This window comes from Astatotilapia calliptera, chromosome 8, assembly GCF_900246225.1.
Source record: "Astatotilapia calliptera chromosome 8, fAstCal1.2, whole genome shotgun sequence".
NCBI classification, from domain to species: domain Eukaryota; kingdom Metazoa; phylum Chordata; class Actinopteri; order Cichliformes; family Cichlidae; genus Astatotilapia; species Astatotilapia calliptera.
The window spans coordinates 13,906,236-13,933,897 of NC_039309.1; the positions used below are offsets into that span (position 1 = coordinate 13,906,236).

Below are 27,662 nucleotides of genomic sequence, written 5' to 3' on the forward strand. Positions count from 1 at the left end.
CTCCTGTGCAGTCTGTAAGGTTGTCAGGGGCAACTGGGAGAGACGCTTTACGCTCACACCAGAGGCTACGCGACAACACTGGAAGTAACTGTCGATGTCTGAAGCCCTTTTCAGTCTCTACAGATAAGTTGGCGTCACTTTAGAAGAAAGTGAGCTGAGGTGGGTTTCGACAAGATGACTGACTTCGTTGAACGTTAGCGAGGGCCAGCCATAAATGCTAACTTTGACTAGCTTATCTGGCTTAGCTAATGTTAGCTGCTAGTTGAAGCTATTTTGGATTTATCGTCTTTCCAGTGATGCTGCTATCTCCTGTAATGCTACAGTATCAGCCGGTTTTGTCAAGTATTACGGTGAACTTATAGCTTCACTTAGGTCTGCATTGTTTACTGTCTGCATGTATCCATTAATGAACTAGCCATGTCAACTCCAAAAAAACTAAAACAAACACACAGCAACCTAAAGCAGAGAATGATACTTGACTCTACATTTTAGGGCTAACTTGTAATTTTTTTTCCAAAGCTTAACAAACAGAGGAATCCATCTTTTGTCTTTTGTCTCTCTTTTTTTAATATAGAGAAGTACACGGGAGATATGGCGGTCTATTTTGATCACCGCATTGAGGCTCCTGATAGCAGTGATGTACCCTTTCAGTTGACCTGGCACTCAAGTCTTCCTATATTGGCTGTGGCCTCAAGCAGTCCTGCCACCGGTGGAAAAGTAGACCTGTATCTGCAGCAGGTAACCTCGGACATAAAAGTATGTAACATTTCTCTCATATTGACACACACAAATATCGTCACACCTATCTGGTTCATGTTCAGGGGGAGTATGTGGAGAGCTGCCATGTAGTTCGTCCTCACCAGCCCACAGGGCTGCGCTGGCATCCAACAAAGCCAGTTTTAGCGGTAGGCTGGGATAATGGAGAAGTAGTGCTGCTGACACACCCCCCTGGAGATCAAACAGTCTTGCCCGGTGTACATACAACCACCATCAAACTGCTGGAGTGGAGCAGCTTTGGCAGCCGCTTGGTAACTGGTGATGAGGTGAGTTTTTTGCAATAACGTCCTGGCATATATTATTATATTACATAATAATATATGCCAGGACGTTATTGTCTTTTACATGCTGATGTTTTCATGAATGATGGATCAGTTTTAATAAGATATAATCACTTATTTTTTCTGGGTATGCACTCACTGTAAAATGATGGACTTATTTAAAAATGGCCTGATAACCCTTTCCAGATTGATCGAAGCAACAATTGCTTCCCTGAGATTGTTACCGACATGGCGTGAACACAGACTGGAAACTACCTAACCTTTGTTTTTCAAAGTGTGTACAGCATACCTTTAGTGTCATTTTTTTACCGCAGAAGATTGTTTTGTTTTTTTTAATCTGAAGTGGACATTGAAAAAAGTCATACATCCTTTTATCTCATTGTGTTTGAATAATTGTAATTCCTTCTACTGGGATCTCAGCCAGAAGTCCATCTTTCACCTCCAGCTCATTTAAATCTCAGCTGCCAGACTTATAACAAATTCAAAGAAATAAATCATCATTCTCCTCCTCACAACCTTTTGGGTATACGATACATGGGTACAAGCCTTACATGTTACAGATTTGGTCACTTTTTATGAACCAAGTCACTGCCTGCATTCTGCACATCAGACACTCTTAGCTGTCTGTGCAGCCTGGCTCAATGCAAAAAGAAAACAAACCGTTTCATGTTTTAACTCTTTGAACTTTTCTTTTGTGTTTTTAACTAAGATTTTATTGTGTTCTTTAACACACTTTGTAACTGTTTTGAAAGTGCTAGGCAAATTAACTGTTAACTATTACTGTTATTATTGTTATTGACAGTCTGGAGCTTTGGCAGTATGGAAGGTGGATGCGAGAGGGAGACTTCATGGAAACCACCTTGTAAAACATGAATACAAGAAACCTTTAACTTGCTGCATCTTCAGACCGTCCACACCTGGAGAGTAAGCAGCCTTCGAAGTCCCATATCAAGTGGAAGAGTATGACATTTTTTTAATCAAATACTATTTTTTGTATTTTATTATAGTGATGTGGCAATGCTAGCTCGAGCATCTGTGAGAGGAGATGAGCGTGCGCTGGACAAGTTTAGCTGGAAGGGGGCACCTCTGAAGATGGGGCCACAGGAGGGACTTGGATTCTTTATCTGCACTGCAGATGGTAGGAGTTTGTGATTCCTGTTGGAGTTTGGAAAATTAAATCATTTGTTATTTTCAATGCATTTGACCATACTTTCTTTAAGACACAATTTGTTTTTTCATTGCCTTGTATAATTTTGTCTGAGGCCAGCAGTCTTCTGCAGTCACAGCCCTCAATGTATAAAGGCTGTTTATTTTATTTGTTTGTTCTGTAAATTGCATTGATGATACTTTGCTTTATTTTTGAACAGTTACGAAGAACAGTATGAGAAAAGTATTCATGGTTTTAGAAAGTTTGATTAATCCAGCAGACTTGTTGAAAATTATATCAAAAGTGTATTTTGCCTCTGTGAAGCAGTAATCCTGTGGGAGTCTCCAGAAAGGGGAAAATACAACAAGCTATAATGCTATTGATCCAGAATCCAGTCTGATCTTTAATAAATATGAACACTTTGTGGTTTGAGCTGTCAGATATTCCACTTATTTCATCTTTAATCCCATGTCTTATGCATATAGGTAAAGTCCATAGTGTGGATGAGTATTGTAAGACGAGTGTCCTTCTCAGTGTGGAGGGCTCCATCAAGAAACTTCTCTACATTGAGAAGACAGAGGCCCTCGCAGTGATCACAGAGAACCTCATGCTGTCACAGTATGCTCTCGGACCTGAGGGTGGAGCACAGGAGATTATGAAGGTATACAGAAAGATTTTTTTAAAAATATATATTAACCAGTAATATCAACATGAATGATCAATCTCAGTTACTTTAATTATTAATATACTTGAATATGTGTGCCCTTTTTATATTCTGTGCCAGGACTAAAGATCAGTGTGGAGTAATGCGTGACTTTTTTTGTGACAGGGTAAGTTGAGCAGCAAATCCGGGCAGAATGTAGACGTTGTGTGGACAGAAGATGGCCTCCTCATCACTGCATCCGGGGAGCAGGTCATCAGGTCAGTATATACACACTGAGAAAAAAAACATGTAAATTTCAAACTTGAGTAATAATGTCCCTGTTGAATATTTTAGGCTGTGGGATCTGGAAAGAGATGACAACTATGTTTTGTCTCTTGATGAGACTCTGGGATATGAGAGGGGAGAGATGATCAACTGTGTTTCATACTGTGCAGGCAAAGGTAAAAGTTTTCACAGAATTGTAAATGAAAAGAAGCTTTTTCTTTCCCATCACCATATTCCTGAATGTTTCCAAATGCATAGGTTAAAAAAAAACTATTTTTTAAAAATTCTGCAACACTCAGAAATCCTAGCAGCTGGCACCACCAATGGACGCATAGCAATGTGGAGGATGGTGGTGCAGTCGGGTAGCAGTAGAGGTGACACTAAGCCCCAGTGGAAACTGCAGACACCAACAGAAATTGGAGGAAATGTCACTCAGCTACAGGTAATGTCTTGACCAGCATTAGTACATTACTTTCGTTCCATCCATGTTCTACCACTCCAGGTCTATCCCAGATGTCATGCCAATGAAGAGTCATCAGTTAAACTAACCAGTACAGTACTCTGAACAGATACTTTGTCTTCCTCCCACAATCCAAACATGCATGGGTTAGGGGTGTTTTGATTACATTACATAATTTTTTTAATGATTATGTCACAAACCATCTGTAGTGTTCTGTTTAGAAATTCCACTTTGATCTATCCTTCAGTGGGGCTCCAACCTGAATCTCCTGGCGGCAAACAATTCAAACACAGTTCTGATCCTCTGTGAGCATGTGATGTCAGCCCACTTCAGCCACCAGGTGGCAGCAGTGCAGCTTTCCCCAACACAGCTCAACATCACTCAGTTCCACACAGGTCTGCACTTTTCTCTGCAGTCTGACATACATGTCAGAGGGGTGTGTGTTACTAAGGTAAGGGTAGAGATGAAGGCTTTCACAAAGTATTCCTGTTGGTGACAAGCAGAAGTTTAAACTGCTGTCATGTCAACATAACTTTCTTTTTGTCACACTGTCAGGACTCAGTGACGGTCTGGAATGGCAAGCAGGTCACTGTGTATGAGCTTTCAGGGACAAGTCTGCGCAATACAGGTACAGCACTCACTGAAAAAACAGTAAACAGCGCGGTTTCCACCTTTAATTTCACCACATCTGCTTTCTCTGCCTTACGTCTTTCTAATTCCCAGGATCATTTCCTTGTGATTCGCACGTGGTGGCTGTACACGGCGAGAATCTTTACACTGTAGAACCAAACCGGGTACAAATCCGCACACCTCAGGTCTGTTTGCCTCATATATTTATATAAACACAAATATGAGACAGCTTATCAGCTGACGTTAAGTCAGAGTGGATTTTAAAGAATGTAAACATATTTGATCTTGGGTATTGCTTTCAGGGCACAGTGAAGCAGCTTTTAACCTTCTCCAAGGCAGAGGGAAACCCTGTACTACTCAATGTGCGCCAGTCCTATCTGGTGGTGGGCACAGACACGGCAAACATCAGAGTGTTCGACCTCTCCAGAAGGTTGGCATTCACGTGGATGTTATCCTGGTTAAAACAATTTAAAAAGAAGCCTCTGTGCTTTTTTTATTGAATCTTTATCAACATGTTCTTTGTCCTTATAGAGATGCCAAAGCTCACTGCAGCACCAAGAACCTAGCTGACCAGATTCCCAATCTGGGAGCACTAAGGTCAGTTAAATGTAATGCTAATGGGAGCCAAGTCAGCATCCTAATCTCTCAGGTGAGTGTACTGTGAGCACATCAAACCTTGCTTCTATTTCATATTGGAAATGTAATGTCTTTATATCAAACTGTGCATATTTAACTTAAATGAACTGTGCGAGATTATTTCCTCTCAGGTGAATGGGCGACCTGATCACAAAGTGTACTTTTATGATGTTGAGATGGACACTGTGACACACTTTGACTTCTTCACTGGCAGACCTTCTAGTGGTATCTCACAGGAAGAAGAAAGTGAAAAGTAACCAAAGTAGCTTTCGTCTGTTTTTATTGTGTTCGTGCATATTACCTTTTCCCCCCTTTGATTACATACTGTGCTCACTCTGTTCTGTTTTCCAGGCAGCAGTGGTCGCTCAGCGGTCACTCTCCTGTGTCTCATTTTTGGGATGAGAGTGAACCTCGTCTTTTTGTCTGCGAGACTGTGCCAGTCAGCTCTGAATCCATATTAAATAGTTCCTTGGATATGGTAAAGACCACTCCTAAACACTGTAATATAGTAATAACTAAGGGGTAGTTAAAAAGTATGATGGCTTCCTTTCACTTAGGTGGATGTGTTGGTGGTGACCCTCTTCTGCACACAGGAGCATGGGCTCCTCCTGCAGGACTGCTCCCCTAGACCTCCAGGCATGCAGGCGCTCCTCGCTCTGGATGTGCCCTACTATTATTATAGCTGCAAGGTGAGGACTGAGCCTGTGTGTGTTCTCCATTTAGCTGGGGTGATCCACATATAAATCTGTTGCTTAATTTTTTTGTCATGTATCATGTGTCTTTTTATTTATGCTTGTCATTATTCTTATGTGCAACTCTGTGTTTGGTCCAATACACCCCCAGCTATTATTTCGGAGGGGTGATGTATTTCTGCCTGAAGTAAGTGTCTGCTCTGTACGGTTCGTTCAGAAAGCCTCAGTTTTCTTTGTTGTGCTGTGATTGTGTGTGCCTTGCGTTCCATATAAGAAAACATGAAAACTCCAGCCAGCACAAGTGCATCTGTGGAATATCTACAACTCTAATTGTGCACAGCTAAAAAAACACTTAATAAGTACGGTAGACATGTTTTGTGATCCCTCCTACTCAGTCTCTAATGCTCATTGTTCCCCTTTGTATTTCACATTTATTTTATTTTTAAGTTCTCACTTCACAACATGCTTATTACGAGTGGGTCTGAATCATGTGGGTGCTGATCTTACTGCTACATATTTTTACCAGCCAGGTGAGAAGGATCAAGGGTTAATAGAGGTTTCGGCATCGTCATACCGAACCCAGCCAACGACAGGGACGCCCTCCCAGGTCCCTCATATGGTGTCCCGGAAAGCTCTTAGAGACTTTGTAGGTCTGGAGAACTGTGAGAAGGCCACTCGTGACGCCATGCTCAACTTCAGCTTCTACCTGACTATCGGTGACATGGATGAAGCCTTTAAGTCTATAAAGCTCATCAAGAGGTATGTTTACATCACAGATGCATGTGTCTTTCTCAGTGGTATTTGCTAATAGAGGAGGCATGGAGCATGGTATTTGCTTCTGTTTGATAACCGTCATCACATCCCCACCAATCCACTAATTGTTTCCACAGGGGCTTTAGTTCAAAGACAAAGCACACAGCACACAGGGGGTAGCATTGTTAACACAACCTTGACAGTTCTTGGAATGCTTTCCAATGCTCTGCAGTGGGAGAGCTACAACAAACTGTTGATTTTCATTTAATCTCATTTTACTCAGCACCTTTGACTGTTAAGGTCAAACTCTTACAATAGCTCTGTAACCTTTAGTGTGCTATGCTCTCTTAAAGTCTCATGAAGAAACTGTCCCTGCTTTTTCAATATTTTCAAAATTTGTCTTGCCTCTAAAAACATACAGGGTATAAAGGATGGATGTAGGTGTCTGTGTCATTACCTGTTGGTAGGTGCTGCCTGGTTATGAGCTGAGAGTTTTCATCGTCACCATTTTGGCGTTTTATAACCTTACATGACAGTTGAGAGGTGGATCTGACTGTCAAGCACACCGCACTCTCATTCCTTAACAACTTGTGATCGTCAAGTCATTGGCCAATGAGCATGCACAGGTCAATCTTTCTTTCTGACTCTAATGATAAGTATAATTTACAAAATGAGCTTAATGTTTTATTCAGTATGACCTGAGTTGCTAAAAGCAGAGTATTTATTGATGTCCACAGAAACCACGGGAGCATATCAAAATTATTTGAAAATTCTGACTCAGTAACTAAAAATTACTTTATTTATTCAGAAGTTTGAGTTACTTTTGAGATACTTAACCTGAAATTTGGCTTGAAAAAAGTTTTTTTCAATTGGGTTTCTATCGTTGGTCCTTGCTGACAATTACAATAAATAGAGGTTTAAAGTACATTAGCCTTAATTTTTCAGTCCCAGATACGACGTCCATCATTAATACTGTTAGTCCTAAGCAATGAGAGCCTTTGTAATTAAACACCTGGCAACGAAAAGTGATGACACACCAATGATCTTTCAATTTGAAATCTCTATATGGATCCTTTAAAATAACTCACTGTACATAAATTAGATTAAAAACACAGGACATGATTAAGGGTTTTTTGTGTGTCTCTGTTGAGGGAAGGAACTCTTCAGTGTGTATATGTGTAACTGTTTCTGTTAGTGTGCGGGTGTGTTCTGAGGGGATGTACTTTTCTAAACATTAAATCTCACACACACACACACACACACACACACACACACACACACGTTCGAGGTCCCCCTGCCAGTTTGGTCCAAAGCGAGTGCCCCTTTTCCATTCTTACAAACATTAAATCAGGTCACTAAAAGGATGTGTGTGTTAGTTCCTGCAAGTGTGTGTGCGTCTTTGAGAAATTTATGTGATATCAGCGATGATCTGATATTATCTTTAGGGGAGTACGTGATCCAGGGAACAATTCTGCTGTAGCGTTGCTTTCGCACGTACAAACATTACCCAAATGGGAAAATAGCATAAAAACAAACAAATGGGAAAACAGCTTACACCATTGGCCGGATATTCCAAACTGTTTAATAGGCATGATGACAGGTTTACTTGGTTCCTCATTGAAGGCTATTTTTACTGCTGTGCATATTTTTTTTTTGAAGATTTGTATTGTGTATGATTCCCGCATATCTCCACCCACAGAATTATGCATTTCCTGCAGTACTAACCTGTATCTTCAGGGACTTGTCTCTATGATGCAGGTCTGAATTAACAAAGGGTCTCATATTTAAATCTGACTCTAGCTCGTGAACCAGAATTCATTCAGATGTAGTAGATTTATTTTGAGGAAATATCTGGTGGAAACACTAGAGGCAATATGCCTGTTTGACATGTGTGCATTAAAAGGTGAGATCACCTGAGTCACAGCTGCATCAATGTGCACTATAAAAGGCCCTTCCTCCCTCTGATAATGAAACCCACAGTATCCACGGATGAGATATAAAACATGTAACACACTTTGAAGGTGATGTTGTCAGTATCAAAGTTCCTCCTGCCGTTAAAAGCAGTGTGTCACATCCAGGTTGGGATGTCTTACTCAGTGCACACTGTGCTGCTTCCTCTCATTCACATTGTCCTTGACTTTTAAGTGACATGCTGCTACAAGATTATCTTCCCACACTTATGCAAGCAGTCTGTTACAGTCTTTTTCTTTTGAATTTATTCTTTAGAGCCAAACTTTCCTTGGAATTAAATGACTCAAGAAGGTGTTCAGGCTGAGACTGGTGTGATACATTTGACCCTCATGACCCCCATTTAAGCCAGTTGTCACTGGAAAGAATGAGCTAATTTTAGTTGTTCTTCCCTGTGAGGTTTTCATTCTCCAAGGAACTGATATCGTCATTCAGTACTTTTTGTACCATCCTTTGATGCTTCAGGCTAGAGTCAAGTTCCTTATTATAATAGTACAACTGGAAGTTACTCTGAGACTAGGTTGTTTTGGATTTGCTGAGATATAACTGCTGGACATGGTTTCGGGGTTCAACAGCTGTGATGCAGCTGTACGCGTATAGTACTATGAGAAAGTGCCCCCCCCCCCTTTATCTTAGTTTTTTCTATATTTGTCACAATTACATGTTTTAGTTCATTCATTAGACAAAGATAACCTGAGTAAATATAAAATGCTGCTTTAAAATGGTGGTTTAATATTTTAAGGGACAAAAACTTTCCAAACTTACCCGATGACCTGTGAAGAGGTAATTTCCCCCTAAACCTAATAACTGTGCCACCCTTGGCAGCAAGAACTGCAATCGGGCATTTGGAGAAACTGGCAAAAAGTGCTTCACATCGCTGGGGAGGAATTTTGGCCCACTCTTTGCAAAACTATTTTTAATTCATATTGGAGGCTTTTTAACCATGAACAGCCTGTTTAAGGTCAGGCTAAAGCATCTCAATTAGATTTAAGTTTGATTAGGCCAAAACCTTCATTTTGATTTTTGTGAGCTGTTTAGAGGAGTGACGCACCAGGACTTGCTGGTGTGTTTTGGATCATTGTCCTGCTGCATTACCAGAGTGAGCTTGATTTTTGTGTGATGAACTGATGACGGACATTCTCCTTCTGGATTATCTGGTCGAGAGCATGGTACTATCGTCACACTACCACCTCCATATTTGACTATTAGTATGAGATTCTTTGTGTTAGTTTTACGTCAGCAGTCTCTTTCTTATTGTTGAATAATGAACTCTCACCTTAACCAAAGCAAGTGACCCTCGCAGTTTTTTAGATGTTGTTCTGGGTTCCTTTGTGACCTCCTGGATGAGTCGTAATTTTGGCATACCGGCCGCTACTGGGAAGGTTCACCTCTGTTTCAACTTTTCTCCATTTGTGGATAATTCAATTCAATTTTATTTTATTTATATAGCACCAAATCACAACAAAAGTCGCCTCAAGGCGCTTCATAGATACAGAGAAAAACCCAACAATCAAATGACCCCCTATGAGCAAGCACTTTGGCGACAGTGGGAAGGAAAAACTCCCTTTTAACAGGAAGAAACCTCCGGCAGAACCAGGCACAGGGAGGGGCGGCCATCTGCTGCGACCGGTTGGGGTGAGAGAAGGACGACAGGATAATGGCTCTCACTGTGGTTCACTGGAGTGCAAGAGCCTTATAAAATGTCTTTGTAACCTGTTCCAGAAAGATAGATGTCAAGTACTTTGTTTCTCAGCTGTTTCCTTAGATTGTGACATGATGTGTTGCTTTTAGATTTATTAACATATTTGACTTTGTCAGACATGCTCTGTTTAAGTGATTTCTTGATCCAGCAGGCCTGGCAGTAATCAGGTCTGGGTGTGGGTAGTGAAATAGTTCATTCATGATTAACAAGGAAGGCACACAGAGCCAGGAGGGTTTGGATATTTTTTTTACCTTAATAAATGAAACCATCACTGAAATCTTTTTCTAGATTTAAAATTTGTTTGATGACCTGAAACATGTGAATGTGCAAATGAATGTGAGTGCGAATGGTTGTTTGTTTGTCCCTATGTGTTAGCCTTGCGACAGACTGGCGACCTGTCCAGGGTGTACCCCGCCTCTCGCCCTATGACAGCTGGGATAGGCTCCAGCGCCCCCCGCGACCCTGAAAAGGATAAGCGGAAGTGAATGGATGGATGGATTGACCTGAAACATGTAGGTGTCACAACTGTGCAAAAATAAAAACCCACACTTTTTCACAGCATGTTGGTCTGATGACTCAAACAAGCTCTCCTCCACACAGTCCTTATTCATAAAGTGCTTTACAACAGCGGTCCCCAACCCCCGGGCCTCGGACCGGTACTGGTCCGTGAGTCGTTTGGTACCGGGCCGCGAGAGTTGAGGCTCAGGTGTGAAATGTATGGTTTTCAGGGTTTTTATCGGTTTTCAGCGTTATTTTGTTATTGTTTTTATCGTTAACTTTTTTTCCTGGGTCTTTTCACGTGTGTTATGAATAAATCTTATTTTTTTGTGATACCGGTACTGGTTTTATTTTGTTGTATTTATCCGCGACACCTTAAAGGCCGGTCCGTGAAAATATTGTCGGGCATAAACCGGTCCGTGGCGCAAAAAAGGTTGGGGACCGCTACTTTACAAAATCAAACATTACAGCTCACTGCTGGATTTTCCCTTTTGAGTGCAGTTAGCCAAACAGCAAACAGCCACTTACTACTAAAGAGACAGTTTCTTAACATAAAACACATTTTTTCTGCCAGGAGCAGCACAAAAGTGATCCCTTAAACTGGTTTTTAGTTTTAGTGTCCTTATTTTCCTCCGAGTTATCGATTCTGTCACTAGTTAGCTAACATAAACTAATATAGGGCTATTTGCTGCAACCAACCAACCACATTCCTTACTAACAGAAGATGACGCTAAACATGTTTTTAAAACTTTGACTTTAAACACTTATTTCTTAAATCCAGCTTCACAGACAGTGTTCTATGTCAGTTTTTGAGAGCAGGGCTCAGTGATGTAAATTAGCCTTTAAATGTGTAGCGTTTCATGTCCTCTTTAAATCAAATCTGTTTTGGAAGCAGCCATCTTGGATCAAATATTGAGGAATACAGAGGAATAAAAATAAAAATCCTGTAAAGAATCAGCAGGCAAATCCAATTTAAAAAAGAAATAAAGTTTGTTGACTTTGCCCCAAAATTGTTTTTTTTTTTCTCTCAACACAGTGACATGATTGGCTAATGTGTTTCACATTAAGATAATTAATCAGCTCTTTGGGAGCATGGGCAGGACAACTGTCATCTTTAGTTTTTCTTCAACACATTTCTGTCCCACTTCTCCTCTTAATGTAATTTCTGGTTAAATGTTATGAGAAGACAACTGCTGATAAAGAATTTCCAGTTGATAAATGGTTAAAGTCACTAGAAAAATGGTAATTCATTAAAATAAACTTTTAATGAATGAGCCTTTGTCATGATGTTGGGCACCAAGCAGCAAAGACAACAACCACTGCTTGATTATACTTACCAATAAATTTATTGAATTTACATGATATACATGGTATATTATTATTTTAATGTGGAAGTCCCACAAATAACCTGGGTTTTTTTGCAGAAATATGATATGGTCATTACTACTACTTATGATAGCGCTATGGTATTGTTTTTTATATATATTATATTAATTTAGGTATCGAGTATGTACCAAAGCAAGGAGAGAATCATAAAGGAAGCATCATGAAAAATGAACTTAACTGAACAAGTTGCAGTACATCGGCAAAATAGCTACTAACAATTGAAAAAAAACTATTCCACAATTATCCATACACATTGTTTAGTGGGTTATTTGTCTTTTATCTTTTTTAAATTTTCTTGCTTCAAAGTATTCTTGGAACATTATAATATATCCTTGTGTTCTTCTTTCATTTGTTCAAAATGCCATCTCTCACTGGCTATAAAAAAAAATTAAATATTGTCACTGATTTGGCAAAGCACGGCCCAAAAGCTAACTGAAGACTCTTCAGCTTTTATCCTGGCATGTTCCCTACATGTAACATATATAATTATTATGTGCATAACATTTTTTAATAAACTTTAAACTAGTGAACACAAATATGAGGTATTCTAGTATTATAATTTCAACATCTTTCATTTTCTCAAATTTATGATTGTGCAGGAGACCATTTCATAAATGCACCATTAATAAAATATGTCAAGTTCCAGCTTGATCTTTTCATATGAATTATGTTTTATGAAAGACAGTCCTAATCCAAATTCTTTACTTAACAGATTACTCTGGCTTGAATACATGATTGAATCATGCAGGATTTGAATTTCCCTGGAACGTTAGGGCTGCTTTATACATTAACTTTAGTTAAAAATGTGAAAACTGTGCACTAAATAGCAAAATATTTATCATATCTCTATTGTTGGAATGGGAGAAATAGAATACGATTGCAAGCGTATGTTAGTCCAGCTGTTGTGGGAGCACAGGAGCGTCGTCTTCTTTTGAGAGTCCCATTACTGTCACGTAGCTGGAGTTAAACATGAAGGGTCCTGTCACTGGCGTGTCATGTGAGATCTCCTGAGTTCAACAAGGCGACTCCACATAGTCATTGTCCAGACGTGGGTGAAAAGGTGACGCTAGTGAGGGACTGATGATTATAACTCGAGGTGCAAGGCAGTCATCACGGCGGTGTAAAATGTTCCAGATGAGCATAGCCGCAGCCATAGTGGCCAGCAGGCAAGCTGCTATGTCCATATAGCAGGAGTAGGAAAGGTGGGTGTTGGGCCCGATCTTATAGAAGGTCACAAGTCCAATAACCAGAACAAAACCTGCAACGGAGCAGAGAGAGAAAAATCAGTCAGCTGTTATTTACCAATATCCAGTGAAATACAATTTGTGCTTTTTCTTATTTTAAATTATGAGGTGCTCTTCTATTCAAGCTGCATCTTGTTTCACACTGGAAAAACAGACAAGGTCATGTTTCATCTTGACATAATTACTGAGAGACTCAGAGTGCAAACACTGTGTTGGTGAAATGAAGCGTTTACAGGAATGCTAGCAACTCCTGTGCACATTCAAACCAGGTGATCGAGGTCAGCATGACCATGAGCTGGCAATGTTGTGTTGTACCAGATGAGACTTTTGACAATTAATTGTAAGGTTGAGACAGAGTCTCTGGGATCGTTTTAAGACATTTTAGTTACAACAGTTAATAAAATGAAACCTGCAGTGGTAGAAGAATCCCATTCTCTCAAATTTGGAAATGTATTGGTAAGTTGAAGCATTAAGATTTCCTTTCACTGGAACTGGCCAACCCAAGAAAAACAACAGTTACGATTTTTGTTTTTTACCTTTGATATTTAGAAGCCCAAGTGAAAGAGACTGCTTGGCCTAATGTACAACTGAAGTCTCTCTGTGGCTTTTAAAATCCCACATACTGACACTTAGACCCCATCACTGTAGTCACTGTATTGCTCAGGAAGGCCAGAGCTATGTGCGCAGCCTTTGATTTGGGAAATCTGTTTCCTCTGAGGAAGAACTTCAGAAATCTCAAGATTAAAGTTCTCAATAGCAGAAAAATATCAGAGCATGAATACAGGCTTGGAAAAGCCTTTGAGATGTTTTATCTCCTGCTGTCTTTGATTCACAGGAGCTTGACTGAAGCAAAGAGGAATTCCTGCTTGCATGCGAAGTTATAAAGCCTTAGTCTTTAGTTTCATGCTGTTCCTTTGATCTTTATTTGGTTGTATCAACATTTTTCACTGTCTCCATGGCCGCTGTTGTCCTACTTCTTTACAGTTAGGTACAGTGTGTCTTAAAGCAACACTTCTTGGGGTTTTCCTCATTCAATGCCTTCAAGTGTGCTCTGGAGCCATTATATAGTTCAACAATGCTACATGTCTAAAAAACCTGCCTCATCCACAGTGGTATAAATACAGGGACCAAAAATAATCACTGGAAATAGGGATGTTAGTGCATTAGGATATGAATCATTCGGTTTCCTGAAGCAGTCAGTGGCACCAATGAGGGAAGTTCATTTATATTTCTTTCTCTACCTCCACTGTAAGATGGTTGTCATTGTTTTAAATGAGGATGTGGATAATTGTGTCTGTATATCAATATGTGTCCACTACACTGTGTATGTAAGAATGTAACTGTTTGCTCATGTCTGTTCATGTTTAACCTGTCTGGCTCCTTATCCAAGAAAATGAATAATCTCCTCTCCAGCTTCCAGCCAGGGTGGGCTGTGTGAACCTCTTTTCTGGCAGGGACTTATCTCTCAAGCTTCCTTCCCCTGCTTCCTCTTTCCATCCTTCCTTCCTCGCCTCCTTGCCACACCCTGAGCTCCGAGGTTAATACATTTACTGGACATCTGACACAATGTGTCACAGAGAAAATCTTAATGAGTCTTGCTGCTATGTGACTGGTTCTTGGAAATTCCTTTGGCCCTGCATTTTCCTTTTAGCTAGTAGTGACCTACTGAAGTTGTCATGATGTCTTGCTTCTCACCAGGAATCTATTGAGCCACAGACTTTAAGACACAAATGTGACTTATTTTGGAGCCAGGTTTAAAATCAGTGAACGGATCGTACAAATTCACTAATCACCTGCTTCTTAGTGGGATGTGATCTGCAGTGTTGACATTTGTCACGTTAGAGCCGTGTCCATTCAGAAAACACATTCCAGAGTTGTCTCACGGGGTGAAAAGACCACTATTGTGCTTTCAGTCTGGACCAGCCAGTGTTGCTGAGATATGGCTCTATGCAGCTTAATATTGTTATTCCACACACTCACACTCTACTTGCAGTTGTAAAGCATTTTGGCACGTCCGAAAATGAAAACATTCCAGTGAAAGGGAGCGATGGGCAAAAATACCTCCATTCATTCAGAAGCGAGCCCCATTCAGTGACTCAGTGGGGGAGGGCTGAAATGGGAGTGGGGAATGAATGAATGGTAGAGGCCTGCATAACTATCTACACTCAGATGATTTGGTCTTCTTTGGGATTTTTCAGCCTTTATTTCCAGGAATTATGGCTCAGTCACTTCATTATTATTGAATCTGATGGTTATTTTTAGAATTGATTAATTGTTTATTTGTCCAACTGTCCAAACCTCCAAAAATGCTCCAAACTGGATGGCATTTTTATTATTCATGTTACTCTTGTGGTTTTAGGGATGGCACTGTTAGTCTGTTGTTCGTTTAGTTGGGCTACCGCTGTGGCCCAGATTAACGTGCTGTGCAAAAGTGTTGAGCCACCATCATTTCTTTATATTTTCCGATGGAAATAGGTGCAGTTATTTATTGAACCACGTACCAATATACATGGAAATGCAGTATATAAGGTAAAAACAGAATTTGCTTTCCAGATGGTATTGTATGATGGATCAAAATGGGACTTTTCTGTGTGCATTTCAAACCATGAGAGATCCTCCACCGTGTTTAGCAGATGGAAATATAAACCCATCCATCCATCCATCCATCATCATTCTCTCCTGCTTATCCTTATTAGAGTTGTGGGGGGCTGGAGCCTATTCTAACGACCCAAAATTTAAATTTTGGATACATCACTCTATCAGACCTGTTTCTACTGATTTCCAGCTCAGTTCTTGTGTATTTTGGCAAAAGCCATCAATTTATTCCTTTCCCTTCCTTCCCTTCCACTGGCACCATTGAGGTGTCACTGCTGTTCATGAGGCTTCAGTAAACAGTAGATGGATCATCTGAAGGGCCAGATGCAATTCTCATGGTCCTGTTTCAGGTCTTTTCTGAAAGTTTTTCTTTTATCTGTTCAGACCATGATTTCCAGATGCTGTTCATCTGCTGTCGATGGGCCACTTCTTCTTTTGTCTTCTGTTTGTCCAGTTTTCACAAATCTTTAAAGACTCACCATGCTAAAATACGCCAAGTTTTAAACCTTTAGCACTTTGAGAATCGCCCTATTAGTGCAAAAGTATTATTTTATGCCCGTTAAACAATCAAACAAAATGGTCTGGTGCAAGGACTGAAGTAAAAATGAGTGGAAGGCAGACAATGTCTGAAGAAAAACTTCAGCTTCAGAAAGCATGGAGAACTTTTGCTGAAGACCACTTTAATAAATGACCAGAAAGCCTGGCTTGAAATAAGAGGTGGCCCAAGTTTTTTTTTCATAGTGCTTTAATACAATAAACATTGGATGTATTTTCAAGAAATTTGGTTGAGACGGCCAAGCTTAGGATGGTGTAGGATTAATGTTGCTGACTTATATCTAATGACTCTTGACTTACATGTGCAACTACCCCACCCATTAGATCAAAGTTTACTCTCATCTAGTGACACATCTATGCAGTATTCAGGAAATACACATTTTTCCCAAGTGACTGGTGGGTACTTGGAGGTTGCTGACAAGTCTTTAGGCCGGTGTGACTGGAGCTTTAGACTTCTAGTTTGTCTAAAGAACAAGCCTTGTTTGTGACCTTGAGAAACATCTTGCTGTTATCCATACAAAAAAAGGCTTAAAGAAATGTGCCTTTTTTTATTTTGAATTTATATTTCATAGGATAATATTTGGAAGTCATATCATTTTCTAATATGTGAAAACATCTGCCGAGCCTAGAACAGATAGGTCTGTTTGGTCTGGATTGATCTGTTAAAATAATGCTGTTCTGCCTTTAAGACATATTTATTGCATGTCACAGAGTTTTCACGTAGCAAATATTAGTGGATAGTTGCTTTGATACACGTGTTACGTGTATGTGGATATGGGAGTGTATTTTAAAAACATCAGAAAATAATATGAAGTGAATAATATGAAATGATGAAGAAAATAATATAAGTGTAGCAGTTGTTGAGTTTATTTTTATGTATGTAATAAACTCAAACAGAAGATTTCTATCAGCTGGAAGTAGCAAGTTAACTTCAGCTCCAGTCGTCAAAATTCGAATGGTTAGTCTGTTTTTTTCTTAGTTTTGGTAGTTTTATCTGCTGTCCATGTGTTAAAGATGTTCTCTGGAGCAATCTGTCTTTAAGAAAACAAAGGAGCTCAGTATATACAAGCGACACTTGTCATCTGATTTTTTTTTCTTGTGTCGTGTCCTATGAACGACTATGAACTGATAAACTTCTAAGGTCAAGATTACATTTTGATAATAACCTTTTTGTGTCAGAAGAGTAAAATTGGAAGATCAGATTTTTCCAGAGAGTGTTATTTTTTTTAATGTCAGGGAAGTAGGTGTGTGCTGTAAATTTCTTTTTAGAATGCCAAATCTATTATGCTGCTGCCTTTGGTAATCGTTCTTTTGTGAGATGAGCTCTTGGCCACTGAGGTGTTCCTCGTGTTGTTGTCTAATATAGGAAAATGCAGTAATACTGGGTGGGCCTCAATCCTCTCACCAAGGTCTTTAGATAAAAGCCATCAGCCCTGCTGGAATTTGTCCTGAATAGACTAAAGATAAAGAGGAGATTCTTTACTTGCAACTACTCTTAGACACTTTGTAAACAGACATAAAAGCTAGGCCAGTGTATCTAGAGTGAGGCAAGTCCCACCCTGCTGTCATGAGTACCAAAGGACATTTCTTCACCGAAGCTCACTATAAACAGACAATCACGCCACAACACACTCTTAACATACACAAGCATATATGCACATATTCCCTCCTGTCAGTGCACACACAAACACACAGTCCCCGTCGAAAACTGTCTTTCCCGTTAATTCCCCCCTCCCCTCTTTTTCCTTCTTCAGCTCAGGGGTTTGCATAACAGGTAGTTACAGACATTTCCTCGTCCTGAGCAGGGATATCCTGGCGCCCGACAGTCGCTCCCTGGCTCACTGCAGCTTTGGTCCATGGATTTTGGACTAGGACTAAATTTAAACCCACAGCAGACCCCCTTCATGCTGCTCAGAAACCAAGCAGCTGAGTGACCGCAGCGCACAACACACTTCCTCAGCAGGGGCACCGGGACAAGTCAATACTAGGGGACACTTAATGTCGATAGTAGAGGATGGATGGATGGATGGAGGGATCGACAATGGATAGATGCTAGTTAATTCCAATTGCAGTTAATCCTGAGGATAGTACAGGTTCTATCTTCCTCTCGTTTTCGAAATTTTGACTGAATTGATGGAGAGTCTTATCAAGTCAGATTTTGTTTCCGCTATTGTGACCACTTTTCATTTAAATATGGATGAGTATCCACATTTAGTAAAAATATGGTCTATGATGCATTATTTTTTTTAAATTAGGGTTTACTTTTTCTTAGGTAGACCTAAAGGATGAGATTTGCTAGTGTCTTAAGTTTTTCACAGTAACTTCCTGCAGCATTTGAGGCTTAGAAGTCGATCTTCAGTATTGGAAAGTTGCCCAGTGCAGGTCCAGCTGTGATTACAGCCCAATTTTATGGCACTAAATTTTGGATTTGGTTAAATCTTTGCAAATGGCAAAACACTTAAAAAGAGGGGATGCTGGTACTTACTGGTTAGTTGGAAAAGTGCAGCGATGGCTTCTTCCCACCACTGGGATTCGTGTGAGATGAAGGGCAACTTCATCAGGCCTAGAAGGAAGATCAGCTGACCTGCAGTCAGGGCCACTGTCGCTATCAGGTTACATGCTCGCATCATGTTAAACTGCACTTGAAGGACAAGAAGAAAAAGTTGTGTCATATTTCTGGCACTGTGATGTAAAAGGGTCAAATATACACATGAAAAACTAAATGGCAATAATAGTTTTTAAAGGATAGCTTTATTATATGTCTGAATTTTTGAAGGCACCATAAAACCAATTTACTAATTTATTTAAAATGTACCCACGGTTTCTAAAAAAAAAAAATCTAGTGCAAAAACAACACAGAACATAGAGGCCACCTCTTCTTCTGAAACACTGAAGGATTTTTGAACTGTGGAGTATAACTCATCTACTTTTGAAAGTAAATATAGGATTTCAGCTTCACAGTGGTTCAGAGCTGGTTTGTCTTGTTTCAGTTTTTTTTTTGTGTGTGTGTGTGTGTGTGTGTGTGTGTGTGTGTGTGTGTGTGTGTGTGTGTGTGTGTGAAGGCAGGAATGCTCAGGACTCTTTTCCTCTGGAGAACTGCAGTTATACTTGCAGAATTGTAATTACGTGCAGAATGTGGTTTGGCATTGTCTTGCTGAAAAAGACAAAACCTTCCCAGAAGCAAACGCTGCCCTGATGGCAGCATACGCAAGTATCCAGACATTCTGCACTTTGCCAGTGCCTTGTGTACTACTCCATCCCTATACCATCACAGATGCTTTGGAACTGAGCTGGATGGATCTTGTCTATAGCCTGCTGGACAGACTGTCCATGACTCTATCTATCTCATATAAGATCATTCCCAGAAAAGGCAGCTGTGTTTCTCAGTCTTGTTTATACATATTAATATATTTTTTGTGTGTTTGTTTTACTGGTTGATGTGACTCAGGGGATACAGCTGATCATTCCCTGATCTGAAGGTAAATAAACCTGTTCTTAGATAGTGCTTTTCTACTCTATTTGAGCACTAAAAGTGCTTTGTACAGCATGTCTCATTCACCCATTCACACAGTACCTTTTTCTTCATCTAACTGCTTTCTATCTAAGATTTACACACACACGCACACTGTGATCACGCCAAGGATAGCAAAGCATCCATACTTATGAACCATCATCCTTTCAATTAGTAGATGACCCGCTCTACCTCCTGAGCCACAACAACCCCTGAAACATCCATCTACAGATTTCCCTTGAAGACATTCATGTATTCATACAGTCCAGTAGATACATTAAGTGGTCAGTTAGAGTGTAAAACCTCTACATGAATATCAGTTCATGTTCAATTTATGTTTGCGTGTTAGAGCTTGAACTTTTATTTGTGGATGCAAAAACTGTGTTCACTTTGATTTTAGAAGTATGTAGATTTCTCCAGATTATCTGAGTCTTTTATTTATGGCAGTTTATACCGCAGATGATGAAATCATGCAAGGATAAAACTCCTATATTGGCTGAGATTTTCTGAAATTGTCGAGGTTTCTATGTTATGTTATGTTTTTTGAAGTTTTGTGGGGGGAGGAGTTCTGTTCTTTTGTGACCTATATTCCAGTTTTTTTGTTTTTTTTGGAAACAGGGTTATAAAATACACTTCCAGCACAGGAGCATTGACACGATTACTATTTTTTCATGAATGGTAAGTCACTTCTGCCATTAGTTGGCAGCGCTGCCCAGTGACCAGTAAAGCTGGCCAATGGATTTCCAGCATTTCCCAGACTTGTTCTTGAATGACAGTTTGGAGCTTATTATTAGAAGCATATAAATCCATTGTAGCATTGACTTTGACTGAAAAATGTAGCTGTTTTATGGAGTACATGCTACAGATTTTTGGATGGTTGAATACATTGGATAAACTTGGAAGTTAGGAGCTTGGATTTAATTCATGGATGTCAATTTTACCCCAACAGTGAAATTCTTCAGAGGTGTGTTTTCATATGAAAACGAACAAAACTGACTACTATATAAAACTCTGCAGTACAGCGATATCTGCAGCATTAAGTGTATTTCTTTTATTTATAAGGATGTACCAATGTATCAGTCAGAAAGTTTAACAAGACAAAGGTTAGACACTTTTTTTAAAGCAGACATAAGCATGCTGTGATGTCGAATGTAAAATCTAAAGTAAAGTTAAAACTTACATTTGACAGTGCTACGGGATTCTTGGTAGCCTGCATACTCAGAGCCCCAACCAATGCTTTCACATTGCTTCTGTGTGCCTTGCCCCCTTCTGTCAGCCTGGAGGTCGTCACGGCCCCTCTCCCCGCCGTTGGGGCACATCTTCCATAGTCCCACACTGCGCTTTCGGCCGTCCTCCAGAGCCTGCAGAACCCAGCTGGGTGTGACGGCTGCCACATTATTTAGGACCAGGGACAGCAGGGCTACGGCCACCGCTGCTACCACCAGCCTCTGCAAGGCCATGTGATGCCCGGCACCTGCCACCTCTCCCCCTCCGTCGTGCCCCTGCTCCGAGTCCTGTTCGAGCTCAGTGGGCTGCCAGCTCCCTCGCCTCTCCTCTGGGCCAGGAGCACTAGCAGTGCTCTGGGCCCCCTGGCTACTCTCCACCTCCTCCACCACCACCTTCTTCTTTCAGCTATTAGCTAGTGTCGTTCCAGCTCACCCAGATCACCTCTGGGTGAATTTGGCAAGAGTTTTGTTTTAGGGCTTAGCTAAAGGACATCTCCATTCATCCTCATTCAGGAGTCTGTTGTCGTTGCAGCAGATCCTCAGCCCTCCTCCTCAGACAGCAGTGTGGGTACGTCGGGATTGATCCAACTGGCACCTAGGTCCATTCCACTGGCTCCGGCTGACTGCAGCTTGACTCTTGGATCTCAGTCCTTGCTTGTACTTTTATCTTCTGCTTTTCCACCCTCCAGTGCTCTGTTTAATGCACTTTTCAGACTTCTGGGTTTGCAGTTGGTTTATTTAGGTGTGCAGTAGATCGACTTTCCTTTTCTTCTTCTCAGAAATGCCACATTTCTTCCAGAAAAGTACAGATGACAAAAGTAGATTCTTCGGAGAGCGTTGCTAGGAGCTGACTCGTAGGTGGCTTTGCTTTGACTACCCAAGACTGTCTCTCAACTTGAAGAGCCCCTGCTGCCTGCCTGGAACAAGAAGTCCTCTAGCCCACCCCCTTTTGCCTCCTTCTATCTTTCTCCCCTCTCACTCTCTCTTTTTCTCTGTTGCTCACTCGCGCACACACGGTTTCTCTGCAAATGTTTGCGGTCAGAGTTGAAATGCAGGGGAGTTGCAGTTCATCATAATCCGAGGAATCACTTAGCAGCTGTAGCAAGCACTGAACAAACAGCTCCCTCCTTCATGATCACTTTAAATATGAGCCCGTGTTTGTGCCAGTGCGTTCATGTGACAGAATGTCCAAAAGACCCCCTCTTAGACGTCACTGTTCGGTATATTCTTTTGTCTGGAGACCAGGGGGCGTTTGCTAAAGTCTCCACTCTCATGTACAACAAACATAGTGACTGCCACAGTCGGCCAGCAACAGGATGTGTTTCCTGAGAGGAAAAGAGGATGGGAAGAGAGGCCAAATGTAGACCTGTTTCTTCTCTTGTCTTTCCTTTTCTGGCTCTCTAAATCTGGCCACTCAGAGTAATGTGAACATGATTTTTTACTCAACATTTTTAAATAACCCAGATTTTTCCCTCCCTCTGTTTTGTTTTCTATTACCATAAACAGTAAGACTTTGGCTGCCACCTATTACTATTGCTTTTTTTCACTTTGTCTCACTTCTTATAGCAAGGCCCCTAAAGATTTGGGGTATTTCCTGTTGCCTAACTTTAATAAACAGCCCACATCTGTATCAGCTAAAGCAAGGAGGAGGGAGGGGATGGAAATAGAGACCAGATGGCTGTGGAATCTTATATTTGGAATTGAAACTGAACTGGGGGATGGGGTGTGTGTAAAAGACTTGATTTACGTCAGAGAAAAGGAAAAAAGAAAAGGAAAGATAAAGAATGACCTCTGTTTTGAGTTTAAAATCCTCTTCTCCATCTTAAAATGTAATAATTTCTAGGTTATGCTTTTATCAGTAAACAGGATTGTTTGATGGACATTCATTATCATTGTTTGATATTGGAATGATACTACACCACTAAAAGTCTGACCCTAGTGACATAAAAGCATTTAAAGCCTTAAGTCAGGTTTGTCCCCATATTCACATGCATTCAGTCTAACTATCAAATATAAGCTTAAATGGAACCAGACATAAGTGGAAAATATTAAATACCTACCAACTTTTAATTTTTTTCTATGTATATATTTACTTATTTGTGTATGTGTGTATAACTGATCTTACTGTTGAATACTAAAATGCCAAGGCAGTGAGCCACACACACATCATCCTTGCAAACAAGCCATTTCTCCTTTCTCTTGTAGTAAAGCGGTGTGGGAAAACATGGCACGGATGTGTGTGAAAACCCGCCGGCTGGATGTGGCACGCGTGTGCCTTGGGAATATGGGAAATGCCAGGGCAGCAAAAGCACTAAAGGAGGCGGAGGCTGAGCCTGAACCAGAAACCCAAGTTGCGATGTTGGCCATTCAGCTGGGCATGCTGGTGAGATATTAAAGAATCTTTTTATTTTCGCCCCAGACTATAAGAAAGAATTGCAAAAAGGGTTATTCCTCTGTATTTGGGTTCAGGTTGCAACTTAATGTGAAAACTCCATAAGAGAAAAGATTACATTTCATTTAAAAAGACAAGATAACTTTAAAAAAAGGAACTTGAGTTTATAAAATCATTCTAGAAGATAATTTTAGTCATTTTTAAAACAAAAAAACCTGCGATCCAGCTCACAGAAATGCCACATGCTTTGGCTACAAATAACACATCCTTCCTTTAAGTTGTACCACGCACAGACTAAGGGACTTTCCGGGCCAAAAGCATTTATCTTTCCATCATCTTTTCCTGTCTTCCAACAGGAGGATGCAGAAAATTTGTACAAAAGCTGTCAGCGCTACGACCTGCTGAACAATTTCTATCAGGCTTCTGGTAAATGGCAGCAGGCTTTGGAGACAGCTGAAGTTCATGATCGCATCCACCTGCGCGCCACGTACTACAGTTATGCCAAATACCTGGAATCCATGGGCGACAAGACACTGGCCCTCACTTAGTAAGGAAAACAAAAGCTTATTTATTATTTGGTCAGTAATGTAGTCGTGTGTGTCAGAACAACTATACAATAGGAACAAAGTGTGACTGATTGTTATCCTTTTTGTTACAGCTATGAGAAATCAGACACACACAGAGTTGAAGTGCCCAGAATGCTCCAGGACGACACGTCATCTCTAGAGATTTATGTTAACAAAATGAAAGACAAGTAAGTCCCGGCTCTCCCTTTATGGTTAAAAACATCTGAAATGCTTTTAAACACCAGGCCTTCCATATGTATAACTCAGGAGCATCTATAAGTGGTGGGCCCAGTACCTGGAGAGCCAGGCAGACCTGGATTCTGCACTGCATTTCTACGAGTGTGCTCAGGATTATCTTTCCCTCGTTCGAATCTTCTGCTACAGGGGGGACATTCAGAAGGTGACTCAGTTTTTAAACTTGTAATTTTAAAGAATTTGATCTTGAAGAGTTGAGTTTACTGATTTATATATAGTGTCTTGTGTACTTAGGAAACATGTATAGGCTTGTACCACTGTAAGCCACTGTAAACAGTATTGTTATTCTGACTAATTTACATTCTTCTTTTATATGATAACATTTTTGAAATTTCCTAGGCGTCAGAGATAGCCAACAATACGGGAGACAGAGCAGCTTCTTACCACCTGGCCAGGCATTACGAGGGACATGATATTAAACAAGCTGTTCACTTCTACACACGAGCCCAGGCCTACAATAATGCTATACGACTTTGTAAAGTAAGGGTTTTTCAGCAGCCTCAGTTAGAAATATATATCTATATATAAAGCAAGACTTTTTTTCTTTTTTTTGTTTGCTTTCTTTTTTCCCATCGTTGTTTTCTTGTGTTTCTCTGATCAGGAGAACGGCCTGGATGACCAGCTGATGAACCTGGCCCTGCTCAGTAACCCAGAGGACATGATGGAGGCTGCGTGTTACTACGAGGAGAAAGGCTCCCATTTGGATCGTGCTGTTGCGCTTTACCACAAGGTGTGTTTTTTTTTCCTTTCCAGTGAATGGATTGATGCATTATAAATCGTTCCACAAGGGGGGGTGGTGGTATTGTTAAATACATTTAAAGTAAGCAATGTGAAGTAGATTTTCAACTGTGGCTATATTTATTCATTTCTTTCTTATAGGCTGGCTATGTGTCCAGAGCTCTAGAGCTGGCCTTTGCCACCGAGCAGTTTGGTGCTCTTGAGATGATCGCAGAGGATCTCAATGAGAGCTCAGACCCAGCCCTCCTGGCTCGCTGCTCTGACTTCTTCAGCACACATTCCAAGTATGAGAAGTCAGTGGAGTTACTGGTAGCAGCCAAGAAGGTACCGCTGCGACACAGCATCACCTGTCTGCTCGTAAATCCATTCATATGTGCTAACTCCTGCTTTTGTGTCTCCACATTTGTGTACCCAGTACCACCAAGCCCTGGAACTGTGCGTGACGCAGAACCTAACGATCACAGAGGATTTGGCCGAGAGAATGACTGTACCTGATTCGAAGGATATGTCCGAAGAGGCCCGCAAGGAGCTGCTGGAGAGGATCGCTGACTGTTGCATGCGGCAGGGCAATTACCATCTGGCCACTAAGAAATACACACAGGCTGGCAACAAACTCAAGGTAATTATCAGATGTGCTATACACTCATTAGGAATTCTGTGCATAGGATGTATCTTGCCTGATACATATGCAACACCTAATGTGTCTCCTTGAGGGAAAAAAAAAGTATGCGTCATGCTGTTACACTGGAAACGAAATAATTGTGACTCTAAAAACTTAAATTATTTTGTTTCTTCTTAACAGGCAATGAGGGCGCTCCTGAAGTCAGGCGACACAGAGAAAATTGTTTTCTTTGCCAATGTTAGTCGTCAGAAAGAGCTTTTCATCTTGGCCGCCAACTATCTCCAATCTCTAGACTGGCGTAAAGATCCAGATATCTTAAAAACAATTATTGGTTTCTACACTAAAGGCAGGGCACCGGACCTGCTTGCTGGCTTCTATGAAGCTTGTGCTCAGGTGAGCAAAATATCAGTTCATTTGGCCGGTTTGTTTTGACGTTTATATTGAATTATATAATTGGAACAAAAAAAACAAAAAAGCTTGCCTCAGTATCAGAGCACATCAAGCAAAATACAATTTATAGATAAATCTTGATGATTCAATAAAAAGTTATTTTGTTATCATTTAAAAGGTGGAGATTGATGATTACCAGAACTATGAAAAGGCTCTGGATGCTCTGACTGAGGCATCAAAGTGTCTCTCAAAAGCAAAGGACGCTTCAAGCGGACAACAGGAAGTGCGACTGGCTGATCTGCAGCACAAGATCACCTTAATCAGGAAGTTTGTCCACATACGCAGGTACGAATATGAACTCATTTTCATTATTTCAGTTTTACCGTAAGTTTTAGTTTTCATCATAGAACGGGTCGTTTTTGATGGATGTTTCGTTATTGCGCGGGTCAACCTGTCTGCGAAGCTTTGAGCTCATCACATTTGTCTACAGTTTGTACAGCGAGGATGCCAGCGAGGCGGTGCAGCTGTGTGAAACCCTGCTGGAGGAGCCAGAGCTGGACCCTGCTGTGAGGATTGGAGATGTGTTTGGTTTCCTTATCGAGCACCACTGTCAGCAAGGCAACTTCCAATTGGTGACTGTCTTCTTTTTCTAGATTTTTCAATAGGTCAGATTACACTAATCACATTAATGTAGGGCTGTAATGATTCATCATGTAACTCAATTTAAAAAAACAAATCCTTGGTGCTACTTTCTAAATTTTTCTATTTGTGTCCTTTGTAATTCTTTTCCAGGCCAATCGTAAACTGGAGCAGCTCCAAAAGCTGTTGCCATCCCAGAATGTTAGCTACTACATCAGCCAGGCCAGCCTAGTGGCCCTGCAGAAAGAGCTTGGTATACCTATGGATCGCAGTGACAAGATACACATCTCAAAGGAGGAAGATGAAGTGGAGGAGGATTTAAACATGTTTTAACCCAGTAAAACTATATCAAATATATCTGCACTTTTTCAGACCGGAAATAACTGTGGAGTTAGTTTTGTCCGAAACAACTTACATGGGAGATATGAGGGTTGCCAAAGTCACATTATGTGGACTGAGCACAGCATCTGTTTGCATTCAAAGGCACTCGACTATCAGATATTGAATGAGTACTGTGGAAAACACGAAAACTAAAACGTTTGTGTGTGTGTGAGCTGCAAAACATCAAAAACCTACACAAGATACTGCAATATGGAGTTAATGTATATGACAAACTTGGCCGAGGTTGCAACATTCTCCAAAATGCTGAATATAATGAACATTGAACCTCTATCCTCTGCAAAGGGAAATCATGTAATGCAGCTGTTTTATTCTTAAATTTAAATCCTAGGTTTAACCTTTTTCCAGCAGCTTTTGTGAACGCAGAACGCCTTTGAGCTAAACTTGGCTCTGAATGATGTTATAGATTTATCTCTGTGGCTTTATGAACGACTGGTTTTACAGGGATTGATTTATTCCTCATGTCTGACTGTGGTTTACACACATTTGGTACAATTTATTTTCATATTCAGCTGATGTATTAAATGTAAATATCTTCTCAGTGTCTTGACTCATCTCTGTAAAGCCTTTTGGAGCTATTTTTGATAACACGAGGCCACGTCTAGCAGTACCATAGACTGTGAATTAATTGCATTGTTCTTATACATTGTAAAGTTCCCATTAAAACATCAA

General features: G+C 40.5%; 2 protein-coding genes across 3 annotated transcripts; one reads left to right on the plus strand and one right to left on the minus strand.

Moving 5' to 3' along the window:
• ift140 (intraflagellar transport 140 homolog (Chlamydomonas)) lies at positions 1–27,662 on the plus strand. 2 transcript variants are annotated; one of them, XM_026178751.1, is made up of 31 exons: positions 1–159; positions 575–738; positions 822–1,043; positions 1,861–1,982; positions 2,066–2,196; positions 2,691–2,866; positions 3,035–3,126; positions 3,203–3,309; positions 3,433–3,575; positions 3,841–4,044; positions 4,149–4,221; positions 4,317–4,408; positions 4,526–4,653; positions 4,755–4,872; positions 4,991–5,112; positions 5,211–5,337; positions 5,417–5,548; positions 5,703–5,738; positions 6,078–6,310; positions 23,195–23,372; positions 23,738–23,928; positions 24,040–24,135; positions 24,215–24,347; positions 24,542–24,682; positions 24,804–24,932; positions 25,082–25,264; positions 25,356–25,559; positions 25,743–25,955; positions 26,131–26,297; positions 26,443–26,584; positions 26,745–27,662. In XM_026178751.1, exons 2-31 carry the CDS (start codon positions 592–594, stop codon positions 26,922–26,924), a joined length of 4,362 nt encoding a protein of 1,453 aa, XP_026034536.1. In that variant the 5' UTR covers positions 1–159; positions 575–591; the 3' UTR covers positions 26,925–27,662. The 2 variants fall into 2 exon arrangements, with proteins under 2 accessions (XP_026034536.1, XP_026034537.1); XM_026178752.1 differs by lacking the exon at positions 5,703–5,738.
• Positions 11,800–22,717, minus strand: tmem204 (transmembrane protein 204). The gene is made up of 3 exons (XM_026178753.1): positions 20,944–22,717; positions 18,738–18,893; positions 11,800–13,116 (listed from the first exon to the last, which is right to left on the minus strand). Exons 1-3 carry the CDS (start codon positions 21,221–21,223, stop codon positions 12,872–12,874), a joined length of 681 nt encoding a protein of 226 aa, XP_026034538.1. The 5' UTR covers positions 21,224–22,717; the 3' UTR covers positions 11,800–12,871.

Bases quoted from the DNA above. Each gene is read 5' to 3' on its own strand.
- ift140 (XM_026178751.1), top strand. From the start codon at position 592: ATGGCGGTCTATTTTGATCACCGCATTGAGGCTCCTGATAGCAGTGAT. The intron at 3,576-3,840 runs GTAATGTCTTGA...TCTATCCTTCAG, and splicing joins GAAATGTCACTCAGCTACAG to TGGGGCTCCAACCTGAATCT. The intron at 6,311-23,194 runs GTATGTTTACAT...TTTCTCTTGTAG, and splicing joins TCTATAAAGCTCATCAAGAG to TAAAGCGGTGTGGGAAAACA.
- tmem204 (XM_026178753.1), bottom strand. From the start codon at position 21,223: ATGGCCTTGCAGAGGCTGGTGGTAGCAGCGGTGGCCGTAGCCCTGCTG. The intron at 18,894-20,943 runs GTAAGTTTTAAC...TTGTCCTTCAAG, and splicing joins ATCCCGTAGCACTGTCAAAT to TGCAGTTTAACATGATGCGA. The intron at 13,117-18,737 runs GTAAGTACCAGC...GCTCCGTTGCAG, and splicing joins TGCACTTTTCCAACTAACCA to GTTTTGTTCTGGTTATTGGA.